The sequence below is a fragment of the Coregonus lavaretus genome (genome assembly GCF_964263955.1).
Source record: "Coregonus lavaretus genome assembly, chromosome: 18".
Taxonomy (NCBI): domain Eukaryota; kingdom Metazoa; phylum Chordata; class Actinopteri; order Salmoniformes; family Salmonidae; genus Coregonus; species Coregonus lavaretus.
In genome coordinates, this window is record NC_140005.1 from 34,132,355 (window position 1) to 34,145,166 (window position 12,812).

The 12,812-nt window shown below is 45.0% G+C and overlaps 2 protein-coding genes across 6 annotated transcripts in view; both read right to left on the reverse strand.

The window, feature by feature from the left end:
• The window catches only part of hectd1 (HECT domain containing 1), a 28,125-nt gene extending 17,542 nt beyond the window's left edge, over window positions 1–10,583 (reverse strand). For all 5 annotated transcript variants that reach the window (XM_084181991.1, XM_084181993.1, XM_084181990.1 and 2 more), the window contains exons 1-16: window positions 10,382–10,583; window positions 8,222–8,505; window positions 7,690–7,924; window positions 6,997–7,224; window positions 6,501–6,782; window positions 5,671–5,941; window positions 5,225–5,301; window positions 4,580–4,678; window positions 3,065–3,179; window positions 2,641–2,815; window positions 2,163–2,301; window positions 1,788–1,958; window positions 1,380–1,602; window positions 895–1,158; window positions 563–639; window positions 40–174 (exon numbers count right to left, since the gene is read on the reverse strand). In XM_084181991.1, coding sequence (XP_084038117.1) covers window positions 40–174; window positions 563–639; window positions 895–1,158; window positions 1,380–1,602; window positions 1,788–1,958; window positions 2,163–2,301; window positions 2,641–2,815; window positions 3,065–3,179; window positions 4,580–4,678; window positions 5,225–5,301; window positions 5,671–5,941; window positions 6,501–6,782; window positions 6,997–7,224; window positions 7,690–7,924; window positions 8,222–8,361 — 2,631 coding nt within the window. In that variant the 5' untranslated portion in view covers window positions 8,362–8,505; window positions 10,382–10,583. The remainder of the gene's footprint in view (window positions 1–39; window positions 175–562; window positions 640–894; window positions 1,159–1,379; window positions 1,603–1,787; window positions 1,959–2,162; window positions 2,302–2,640; window positions 2,816–3,064; window positions 3,180–4,579; window positions 4,679–5,224; window positions 5,302–5,670; window positions 5,942–6,500; window positions 6,783–6,996; window positions 7,225–7,689; window positions 7,925–8,221; window positions 8,506–10,381) is intronic.
• Window positions 10,584–10,923: 340 nt separating this feature from the next.
• The window catches only part of heatr5a (HEAT repeat containing 5a), a 32,458-nt gene continuing 30,569 nt past the window's right edge, over window positions 10,924–12,812 (reverse strand). The window contains exon 35 of the mRNA XM_084182185.1: window positions 10,924–12,807. Within this exon, the coding sequence (XP_084038311.1) occupies window positions 12,506–12,807 (302 nt within the window). The 3' untranslated portion in view covers window positions 10,924–12,505. The remainder of the gene's footprint in view (window positions 12,808–12,812) is intronic.

Sequence of the window (12,812 nt, forward strand, 5' to 3'; positions counted from 1 at the left end):
ATACATTAGGTTAGAGTTTATGTGCTTCTATGTCAGTACCTGTCTGTTGGTATGCAGCTCCCAAGCAGACTCCAGCTGGGTGGCGATGTTCCTCAGGGTGACCACCACCCCCCTGGGCATACTCTCGACCGCCTTGAAATGGTCGTCATACAGGTCTCTGGCCACGCTCTTCACCTACATTTAGATTAGACATTTTAGCCATTTAGCAGGCGCTCTTCATCCAGAGCCACTTACAATAAGTACATTCAACTACGTTAGGCAAAACAAACACATTTAAAAACATAGGAACCGACAGGGAGGAGCTCTAGGCTCACCTGGCAAAGGAAATACTGGGGGATAACTACAGTATCATACAACCTAAAAGAAAAATATGACGGCTAAACAACTAGATGGATAATATGTAATGCGTTCAATAGCAAAAAGACAATCTGTGTCCCTGTCAAAATAGACAACGTAATCTTCTAAATTCAGGGAGAAGGAAGCTGGCTTTAGAGAAACTAAAGAAATACCGGGAAACACTGAACAGCAGACTGACGTCACTACAAGAAAACAAAACATCCACCTTTTGTTTTGTTTTCTCCAATTTGGATTTGAGCTTCCTTCCTCTCTTTCCAGTCCAGCCAGTCACAAACTCTGACCCTGTACAATGCAAAACAAACAGAAAACTATTAGAAAGACAATCTCCATAGAATGCAATGGATGCAGACCAGACTAGGAACTGGTGCACTTGATGTCTTTCCCCTGGCCATGACCTCCTCCTCTCATTCTAGAAGAGGATATATTTACTATTGATTTACATTTTCCTTATTTAGAAATATGCATCTCTAAACGATTTAGGAACACTTAATTACAGAATGAAATACAACATGAATTATATGATCTATATGCACTGACCTAGTGACGTTTCAGCGGTGAAGGAATGCTTGGTGCCCCTATTGGACTCGAACACAAAGCCGGGCAGGTCCTCCTTGAGGATGGTGGCCTGCTGTCCGTCAGAGTTGTGGATGGCGATCTCTCCCTCCTTCAGGCAGGTCAGGGACCAGTTCCCCACCGTAAGCTTGGTGGGACCCAGGGCAGACAAGATGGGCTGGCTGGCTGTCACAGGCTTCACCTGGCTCCGGGCACGCTGCAGCTTCTCCAGAAACTCACTACGACTCTCTGGGTGGGAAAACAAGGATATGATGACGTTGTCGTTAGTACATTAGACGAATTGGAACAGTTCGACGTTGGTTGCGAAATCACCATTAAAATACTGTTATTCATTTATTTATAACTGCATGTACATAAGTGGAGGGAGATCATACTGGCCCTTATGTCCCAAAGGAGATGAAGAGGAATAAGTAACTAGTTGGGGGAAGTTCAAGTCATAACAGGTCTACCTGAGCTGTCAGAGCCTCCCTCTGGGCTTCCGCTGGAGTACATGGTGGCCAGCTTGCCGTCCAGAATGAAGCGGAACCAGCCGTTGGAGCCGTTGGAAAGCTCCAGGGCTGCAGCGTCACTCCAGATATACAGGCAGTCCCTCCCCCTGATGACGGACCAGTCACGCCAGTGGTAGGGCTTCCCCTGCTGCACCTCTTTGGCTTCCTCCTGGGGCTCGTCCTCCTGGCGGGACAAGAAGAGACATACATTTACATTTTAGTAATGTAGCAGACACTTACCCAGATATAATAGATTTGAATAATGCATCATATAATAATACATTTGTAGAGCGCTTTTCATTACACACAGATATCAAAGCTCCATCAGTGCATCTTTGGTCTGACTGCAATGTGGTGGTCTCATCTCACCTTCTCTGGTTTGGACACCTCCTCGTTCTCGTCGTCTGAGGTGGGTCCAGCCAGAGTGGACACCTTGTTGATGACTCCCAGTCTAGCCAGCTGGTCCAGGAAGACGTCTCCTCCCTTGTCCACCAGGTCTCTGATGATCTGCAGGGCCAGCAGGTGACCGTCATCATCATCCTGTGGTGGAAGAGATCGACACACCACAGTTAACTTAGCCTCCAGACACAAACACTGTGGATGAAACCTGGTGCAGCTAGAGAGATTAACAGGCATCCGGTCAGTGGTGGACAGCGTTGTTAACTGTGGTGGGTCACACACACCTCCTGATCTAGCACGGTGGAACACACACACAAAAGGGATGGATGTTGTGTATTGCCGTACCTCCTGATCCAGCACGGTGGCCGTGATCTCCACTAGCACGGTGGGCAGGTTGTGGCCGGCGTCAGAGTCACACACCTCCTTCAGCAGCACTTCACAGCTGTAGTGGATCATCTTCCTGATCAGCGCCAGGCTGGCTTTCCTGTGGGGGGGGGGGGGGGACATGTGTTAATAGGGTTGTGTCAATGTATTTGCATATGTCCCTATTGAAAAAATGGATACATTCAGGCACTTAGTCATAAATAGTTGTATATACATCTATGAGTTTAGACTACCCCAGAGGTAACCAAATCATACAGTAACAAGAGAATGCTGTCTTGTGTGGGTGGGAGGGATAAGTATCAATGTGTTTGAGTCAATCTTCCTAGTCATTGGTAACATCTTATTGATTTTATGTTGCATAGAACATACTGGTAACGTTACAGTTACAGCACATTTATATGGACCTTGGGTCGATTGGTCAAATGATTATCCAAGTCACCTAATAGAAGGTAGCATGGTTTGCTGAAAGGTTTGTGCAAATACTGGTAGCAGCCTCTTCAGGTAGATGGGGGCCATCTCAGGGTCTCCTTTGGGTTCGCTGCCTCCCTCCTCCTCCTTGTTCACATCCTTCTTCTTCTTGTCCTCTCCTTTGTTAACGGGGCACATCCAGTCTCCTACAGAACAGAACAGGTTGTCACATAACCACTGTTGGTCACTCGTAACCAAGGTTTTTTTCTGGCAGTCGGCAAACCAGCTGTTATGTCCGTTTGTTGTTTGCTCGTTGCTGTTTCTATATGTATATGTAACTTCGAAATCATTTCCTCCTCAAGGACAATAATAAACGTCAACCAATCAACTCCCAAATCAAATCTAAATCCGACAATCATCGGAAGGTGTGATTATGTTCATATATTATAACTCACCAGGAGACTGGAGGATGGCTACAACCTCACTGTGGCCACGCTCCCTGGCTTTATCCAGGGGAGTTTTCCCATCTTCATCTCTGAGGTCAGGGTTGGCTCCATGTCGCAGTAGAGTCTAAAGACACAGACAATGATGCTTACTAAGGGAACATACATAGAGTCTACCTGTACACTATATACAAAAGTATGTGGACACCCCTTCAAATTAGTGGATTCGGCTATTTCAGCCACACCTGTTGCTGACAGGTGTATAAAATCGAGCACACAGCCATGCAATCACCATAGACAAACATTGGCAGTAGAATGGCCTTACTGAAGAGCTCAGTGACGTTCAACGTGGCACCGTCATAGGATGCCACCTTTCCAACAAGTCAGTTTGTCAAATTTCTACCCTGCTAGAGCTGCCCTGGTCAACTGTAAGTGCTGTTATTGTGAAGTGGAAACGTCTAGGAGCAACAACAGCTCAGCCGTGAAGTGGTAGGCCACACAAGCTCACAGAACGGGACCGGTGTGTGCTGAAGCGTGTAGCTCGTAAAAATCATCTGTCCTCGGTTGCAACACTCACTACGGAGTTCCAAACTGCCTCTGGAAGCAACGTCAGCTCAAGAACTGTTCGTCGGGAGCTTCATGAAATGGGTTTCCATGGCCGAGCAGCCACACACAAGCCTAAGATCACCATGCACAATGCCAAGCGTCGGCTGGAGTGGTGTAAAGCTCACCGCCATTGGACTCTGGAGCAGTGGAAACGCGTTCTCTGGAGTGATGAATCATGCGTCTGGCGGTCCGACGGACGAATCTGGGTTTGGCGGATGTCAGGAGAACGCTACCTGCCCCAATGCATAGTGCCAACTGAAAAGTTTGGTGGAGGAGGAATAATGGTCTGGGGGTGTTTTTCATGGTTCGGGCTAGGCCCCTTAGTTCCAGTGAAGTTAAATCTTAACGCTACAGCATACAATTACATTCTAGATGATTCTCTGCTTCCAACTTTGTGGCAATAGTTTGGGGAAGGCTCTTTCCTGTTCCAGCATGACAATGCCCCCGTGCACAAAGAAAGGTCATTACAGAAATTGTTTATCAAGATCAGTGTGGAAGAACTTGACTGGCCTGCACAGAGCCCTGACCTCAACCCCATTGAACACCTTTGGGATGAATTTGACTGCGAGCCAGGCCTAATCGCCCAACATCAGCGCCCGACCTCAATAATCCTCATGGCTGAATGTAAGCAAGTCCACGCAGCACTGTTCCAACATCTAGTGGATGCCTTCCCAGAAGAGTGGAGGCTGTTATAGCAGCAAAGGGGGACCAACTCCATATTAATGCCCATGATTTTGGAATGAGATGTTCGACGAGCAGGTGTCCACATACTTTTGGCAATGTAGTGCTTTCTTTACATTAATTGAAATCAATATAAACCAGCGCCCAGCATTCCGGTTGCTAGGCTTTTGTCAAGGGATGTTGGTCAAAAACAGAGCATCAGAAGATATTTCCTATGAGGGTTAAAGACAGCATATCTACCTTTGCTACTTGAGGCCGTCCGAAACAGGCAGCGTAATGGAGGGAGGAGGACCTCTGACCTCTGTTGACATCAGCACCTCTCTCACACAGGAACTCAACCTGGGACACCAACCACAACAAACAGGGGTTATTCAACATGGTCCAGGCAAAGGAACACATTAAAAACGTTTTGGAACAGCAATGTATGTTTCATATTAAAATAGTCCAGATAGTCCTTCCTTGTTTTAGTCTGTGTTCTTCTGTTTGGAGCCTAATGAATACAAGGTGTTGTGTAAGATGTGATGGATCTGTGTTGTGGTCTGGTTTCGAGGTGACAAACAAGGCATTATTAAACCAAACCCTAGTAATCAGGCTGCATTAAGCCAGATTATGCATACACAGCATTCATTCATGTTTGTGCTGCTGTTTGTTGCTATGGACACCTATTGGCAGAGCCTTGAGCACTTCCTGGTTGTGAACAGCCTTGCCCTTGCAGCTCAACAGGGAGGAGATGCTATCCTTAATTTCCCTGGCACAATGAGCCATTCTGTTCTGCTCCAATGCATAATGGCCACCATAATGTACACGGTAAACTATTACAATTGCCCTGTAAAGAGATGGAGGGATACGAGACTCAAGTCTAAAAAATAATAGCTAACATCTTACCATTTCCTGCGTGCCAAACGCAGAGGCCCAGTTCAAAAGAGTCTGCCCGACGTCATCCATGAAATTCACTTCAAAAGCTGCAACAGGAATCATTTTGGGGAATTGACTAAGCGTGCACTCTATCATAAACATGATACATTTAACATTATGCAAACAAAAGGCTGAAATGAATGAGGAAAAAGGGCACCATTACACCAGTTTGGACAAGCGTCCTCTGCCACAACCTCCAGTAGCCTCCAGACAGAAACACCACATGGCGTTAATAACAAAGGTCTCTTTTGGTTATCACTACGGCAACATCCTCCAGGAACAATAAACAACACAATATTTACATCTTAGTTATTAAGAAAAGGAGGAAAAGGAATAAAACATAGGATATGCCGGCTTCCCAAATGGTACCCTATTCTCTTTATAGTGCATTACTTTTGTACTCTATATCCACCCACCTCCGGTGTCGATTGCGTCGATGAGTGCGTCTGTGTCTTTGCTGCGGATACAGTCGATGAGCTGTCGGTGGGAGCGCTCCCCGGAGCTGTCCAGCCGTCGCAGGCCCGGGATGCGTCCTGTGGATCCAGCGGTGGATTTGGGCAGAGCCTTGCGGCCCTCAAACAGCAGCACCAGCAGCAGGTCCACCAGACGCATGGTGTCCAGGACACAGCGTTCATCCCCCTGCAGGGCACTCTCCATGGAGTCAGGCAGCGCAGAGCGCAGAAGATCCTATACACACACACACAGGAAACACACAGGCGCACACACACACACACACACACACACACACACACACAGAGGGAGGAGACAAAACAAAAACACTTATTATCCCAATCCATTATTATATTACGCTAGTCATTCTCACTTCCTCGTAGCTCTCATTATAATACAGCGCTCTTCACTGAAATATTCTGAAACTGGATCCTTTCCGAGTTTTTTTTAAAATTACCGTTAGCTTTTAAGATATTACGGTTCATACATTAATATTCTGTGCCAATAAAATTGTTTTGTAATAAATTATTACTCCTTACTAATACAGAAATGTGTCCCAGAGGGCTCATAACACCAAATACACCTACCACTTTGGCAGCAAATCAAACTGCAATAATTTGTCAAGAAGGCTAAAGACTCTTTTAAAAAAGCGATCTAATAAAACTCCTCTCAGTGTGTAGTGCCTTTGAAATATGGGCTGGTCCTTGAAGATTACATTTCAGAAAGGGTATATTGTCCCAATTTATTTTGTAACTTTGTATTAAAAAACACAAGACCAAATGTAAAATGTCCTTACATGGGTGACGAGGGGAGAACCTCTGCACAGCGTGGACAGCAGGCTGACGATGGTGGACACCTGGTTGCTGAGTTTGGAATCAGCAACGGTGGGTTGGGCCCCAGTGGAGGTCCGGCCTGGCTTACTGGTGGAGGAGGGGCCGGAGACCGTGCCTCCTGCGGCAGCCATCCGGGACAGCAGCTCCTCTGTCAGCCCATGCTTGGCCAGAGGCGCCGGGTCCACCCCTCGACGGGTGAAGCGGTCCGCCAGAGAGGCAAAGCAGCGCAGAGCACCGTCAGACACCTGTGGATCAATGGGTTGCATTTTAAATCAATAACGATGCAATCATTTGCAACCAGACCTTCAAGCTTCTTTCCGATGATAATTGAGTCGATTTATATACTACTTTTCCAGAACCTCAAAACATTTACATAAAGGGAAACATCATCCATCCACCACCAATGTGTATGGATGACCCCACCCCTACCGATGACTCTTGAGTGGGTGTCCTATTCACCTGGTGGTCCTCGTGTTTGAGCAGGCTGGAGAGGGACTCCACGCAGGTCTCCAGAGAGGAGTCCTGGGGCTCCATCTTGCTGCACAGGCGAGACACCACAGCCATGGCAGAGTGCAGGGTGTCCTTATGGACCAGATGACCGCTGTCCCGGATGAAGCTAAGCACACAGTTCAGACCCCCAGCCTCAAACACTGCTCCAGACTCCCTGGTACAGATCAGCTCCAGCACCTGGCAAATGACACCACAAACACAAGTTCAGTCAACAAAATAATATATTCATTATTGATTATTTATGGTGTGCGGACAATCTCTTTCACTTTGGACTGTACACAGCACCCGACTCCTTTTGAGGACTCAGCACCCGACTACTTTTGAGAGTGAGCATGTTCTCTATTATTCTACAACAAACATAAGCCCTTCCTCAACCAGATATACTTGTTGTGTACACTACAGAAATATTCAAGACTTCATTTGCATCATCAGATTTGAATAAAAACGTCTCAGGTAAAAGGGAAAGAACGTTCTCGTGTAAACAGTGAAAGGGAGCTTGAAGCCACCAGTCGATCGCATGACAAATGAAAAAGGCAAGACGCATAATTGAATAATGTAGAACCATAAACTAGATCTCCATACTGGTATAATGTTCCCTAATTGGGTCTTCGTCAGGAGCATTTCCGTAATAAAAAAGCATACCTTGACACACTGCTCTGCCAGGTCTCTGCTGGTCCTATTGTTGAGCTCCACCACCACCAGGCGGTTACACAGTGCCTTGATAGCCCCGTCCACGCCAACGATCCTGCGGGTGCACTCAGCCGACACGTCCAGGTAGTATGTGATGGCGCGGGCCGTCACCTCCAGCACGTTGTCCGGGGCGCTCTCGTCCAGGAAGATCTTACACAGGGCTGGGAGGAAGGTGCGTGGGGGACACCTGGGAGAAGAGGACAGAGGACATTTTTATTTATTTAACTTTTATTGATCCCATTAGAATGCAGTTAGAAGACCTCTTATGTACCTCTTGTATGACATGTAAACAAGCAGCTGTGCATGACTCAGTAATCACATAAAAGGAGGAGTTGTTGTTTTGTCACTATACACAGTTTGTATAAGCACGGCATTGTCCTCAACAGTATGACAACAGCTTGGGATACTTGTTTGAGAGATGCTTGTGAGCCCAACAGTTGACATTTGTGAGCTCAACAGTCGACTGTGTGTGTCTGTGACTCACGTCTCGAAGCAGCGGTCCACATTGTCAGACATGAGCAGCAGCATGCAGAGCTGCTCCAGTGCGATCAGCTGCATGTCCCTCTCATCTCCCTGGCCCATCTGGAGCCACTCCAGCAAGGTGTCTGGGTCCACGTCCGCCATGATCACCCCCCTGCTACAGCTCCCTATCTGGCACCTAGCCCAATCACTGCTGTGGGCTGAGCTGGGGACTCATCCGCCGGATGGAGAAAACACTGATAGGTCCAATCACTGCTCCCTCCTGTGTGTCATGAAGTCCTCCTTCACCTGGTGGAGGAAAGGAGACAGAGGGAGGTATGGGATGGGAGGGAGGTATGGGATGGGAGGGAGGGATGGGAGGGAGAGTGGGGAGAGAAGGTAGAAAGAGAGAGAGGTAGAGAAAGCTGGCATTTAGTTTAATCATGGCTGGCTCAATTTACAGTTGCCAATGGGATTATGTTGGGCAAGTCAGGACAACAAAGGTTTGTAGCTAGTTTAGGTGTAACAGCTGAAACATGGTAATTGGTATAAAGAACTAGACAACAACAACCGTGACCTTTCCTCTCAAGAAAATAAGTGGTGTACAAAACCTGTTCTCCAGGTACTGTATGTAGACTGGAGGTCCCATCTCCACACAATACTGAGATTGGGGGGGGGGGGTGGACTACATTGATTAGGACTTATTTAAAACAGCAGAACCGTCTCCTTTGTTAAAGCCTGGATGGCTACAGGCTAAACAGGCATGGGGCAAATCATTTTATCAACAGATTAATCACAAATTGACAGAGAGATTTCTATGACTCTAGCAACCCAAGAGGTTGTCTTGAGCTCGTGTAGGATTTAGGCCTAGGTTCCATTTCCTTTGAGCTACAAACAGAAAGACTTTATCCATCTTTCATTATTTACAGTCTGACAATAGACACACTAATTAAGCCTATGTGTAGACCATCTCTTCACTAAAGTGACATGATTATCATTATTCAAGTACCTAATGTCAGAAATCATGTCACAAATCCATTGTTACCAACATCACCATAAAGGACAGCAAATATGTTCAAGTCAGCAGTTCTTTAAATAGGCCTATCTATCTAGCTAGTTAGATCATGACTTGGTTCATTTTTATTGCCACTGCAGGCCAGCTAAAGTTAGCTACATGACTAAGTTAGCTGATTTACAAGCGAACAGTAGCAAGCTAAGGTAACTACTGACGTTGCAGTTGTGACAGACAACCTAGCTAGCTAAAAAGTGGCAGTATAAAAATCGTACTGTAGCTACAAACAAGCCAAACTGCATAGCTAGCTAACAAACAAGTTACCAGCTGCTAGCTCTAGATAAGGCCTAACGTTAGCTAGTTAACATTACTAACTAGTTAGCTAGCCCAGCTCGTTCAGCATAGCCATCTGTCCACGAAGACACATAACGTTGACTAGCTATGTACATTATTATCTGATGTTGTTCTTCCATAAACAGTATTTTAGTGCTGTAGTTAGATAGTTACGTTAACATTAGTTAGCTAGTTACTGTAGTTCACTTTTGGCTATATTTAGCTAAGCTAACTAGCTAGCTATGGATTGTGATGTTAAGTTAATTAGCAAGTAACTGGTAACCGGTTAAAGGCTTTTGCCAGTAAATCAGTAAATTCTAATGAATTAAATAATAGTTCGCTACTTCAAGCTAAATGTGTGTGTGTGGGGGGGGGGGGGATATCTAAGCATAGCCGACTGTATTGAAGGACGCCAACAGGCAACATCATTGTGTGTTATTCTTGGTTGATCTCTGCATATCAGTTTTAGCCAACTGGCTACAACAAGCTAACGTTAGTCACTGTGTTACTAACGTTATCTAAAAGTTAACTCCGAACGCTATTCAGATTAGCTAACTGGGTGTATCGCTAGCTAGTTGTCTATAATTAAACAATGAAATTACTAGTTAAAATATTTACTAGCTAACATGCATATTTTGAGGATTGGAAAATACCATTGAGTTCAAACCATGGTCGTAATAATAGCTACAATGTTATAATACATGGCCTGACCATGAACACATAATCCGCGAGGCTTCAGTTCCAGGAGAGCCCAAGGCCGCAACACTTCCGTCAGTCACAACACATAGGAAATATTGGGTCGCTCGGTTTACAGCACCAACATAGCAGATAATCACTCACCGTCTTTCAGCAGATAACGAGAAGAAAGTGACGGTCAATCAAACAAAATAGTATGTAGAGGAACAAGCTAACCTAAGAAAAAACAGCTTAAATCCCAGGAATTTTTACCGAGACATTAAGGTCAAAGTGGACGGTAATGCAATACACACATCCGAGCGAAATGGAGAGCCGTTGCGTCAACACAGTTGGCTCTCCGTCGTATGTATCACGAGGCTACGAAGCGTCCTAGTGTATACTCCATTCACAGTATGCCAGGGGGCGCTACAATACGTAGAAAAACAGAGCCCCCATTCCCACAATTACTTTATGTAAACGATGGACCCCACAGTGGCCCCCCAACATTCTAGGGTAGCTATCTTCTTTGGGCATACTCAAATTGGTATCATTCGTGAATTTTGCAGTCAGTCAAACATAAAATGCAAAATACATGCATATGGTGTCATACCTCGTGTTATTGACAAATTAAGCAATGATTAAAGGAAATGTAGGCATTATTCACCATATGGTGTCATACCTCATGTTATTGACAAATTAAGCAATGATTAAAGGAAATGTAGGCGTTATTCACCCACTGCCATTAGAAAATGATGTGTTTATTGCAACCAATATTTTCATTTGTACAGTTTACAAAATAAAATGGCCAGGTTACATTACATACAGACTAGTATTTTACAGTATCCTCACAGCTACAGTATGAAAGTGCCAAACAGCCTGAGCAAAAGCCAAGCTGAAAGCAGGACAATGTCCTCTGTACCAGATGTATTTGTTATTGCAGAAACGCTTTCCTTTGTACCGTTAACTTTCTGAACCATCATACTCTTTTCATTGCATTTAATTGATATTGACACTTGCATCCATTTCATAAACCACCATTCTGATCAGTGTACCTTTAAACCAGAAATGGTTTTACATACATTCTTCCACACTCAGCCATCCAGGATACTTTTGTATGGTAACTTAACATGTACATCGATTAAAAACAGAGGATTATGCTAGTAATGATAAAGTAATGCTGCTAACTGACTGCTTGCTAACGGGATCCCTACGCAGCCCTTTTTAATGTACTCAGTGACCATAATACAGTACTAAGATTATGACCATTATAATGTTAACTTCATAACGTTTTGATTGCTGGCTGGACATGTAGCTACAACAAACAGTATGTTAAGTGCAATGCCATTTCAAGAACACCAGTGCAGTGATTTTATTGTTCTGTGGACACTGCTCTGTAGACAGTTGGATTGGTCTTAAAAAAACAACCAATACTTTTCAGTACATGGTAGTTTACATTGCTTTTCCTGTATATTGCCATTATTGCTATGGCAATTCAAACCTAAGTTGTGTTGGAGAATGAAGTTAATGTAGAGTTTTATTTTCCATCAACACTCTTCCATTGACAGTAAATGTGTATGTATGTTGCATCTCTTTCAGCTTGCGTTGCAGAATATATATATATAGCCTCTCTACTTAATATGATGACAGCCATTCAAATGATATGTAATCTAACACAAAACTAATAATGTAGACATCCAAGCATGTGGATGCCACGCAAAGTTTAGATGTGAATACAAATTATATGGTTAGAAGTGAACTAATGTTTCCCTCACTGATTGAACAGGGGTGTATTCACTAGGGAGAAAATGGGCCGAAACGTAGAGGGACCTACCTGAATTTGTCCTTAAGAAAGACTTGTTTTTGTTTTCTGTTGCAAAACGTTTTGCTACACTTTGCACTAATGAATAGACCCCAGATGGGATAGACTCCAACCCCAGACCTTTGCTTTCTGTAGACCTACCAGCAGCATTTGAGCTCCCTGGTTAGGAACCTGTGTCCGATGATGACATTGTCTTTACTCTGTCGTCATTCCCTCATAGAGGTTAAACAGTTAAAATGAACACCTATTGTACCATGAAATTAAACTTAATGTCCAAAACTTATTTTGACTGCCTGCCAAACTAAAATGATGAAATACTGCACTGTCCTTGATCTGTGCCTAGTGATTATTAAAATCTTAATGCGGTAAGTATGCTACTATGATAAAGTGACAGTATGCACTATAATATAACGTGTTTCTGTTTCTTGTCCGCTCACGATAACTAAGCATTCATTTCAGTATATAAAGGCTCACAGAAAACTGGTCTTGAGTTGAATGCTGGGCGAGGTCTTGCTCGGTACTTGAAGTTGTGTGGCCTTGGCGTTGACACTCTCCTGGTTGCCCTTTACAGCAGCCTCCAGCCTGGCTTTCATGTGGGGCGAAGAGGCCATGAGGGCCTTGAAGACGGACGAGTGCTGGGGGCCGATGCGCATCAGGTCCTGCAGGGCTGACTCATGCAGGGTGCGGGCGGGCGCGGGGGCAGAGGACAGGGCATTCTCATCCAGTAGAAAGGAGATGAGGATGGGAAGGAGAATGGCCACCAGCTGGGGACCTGGA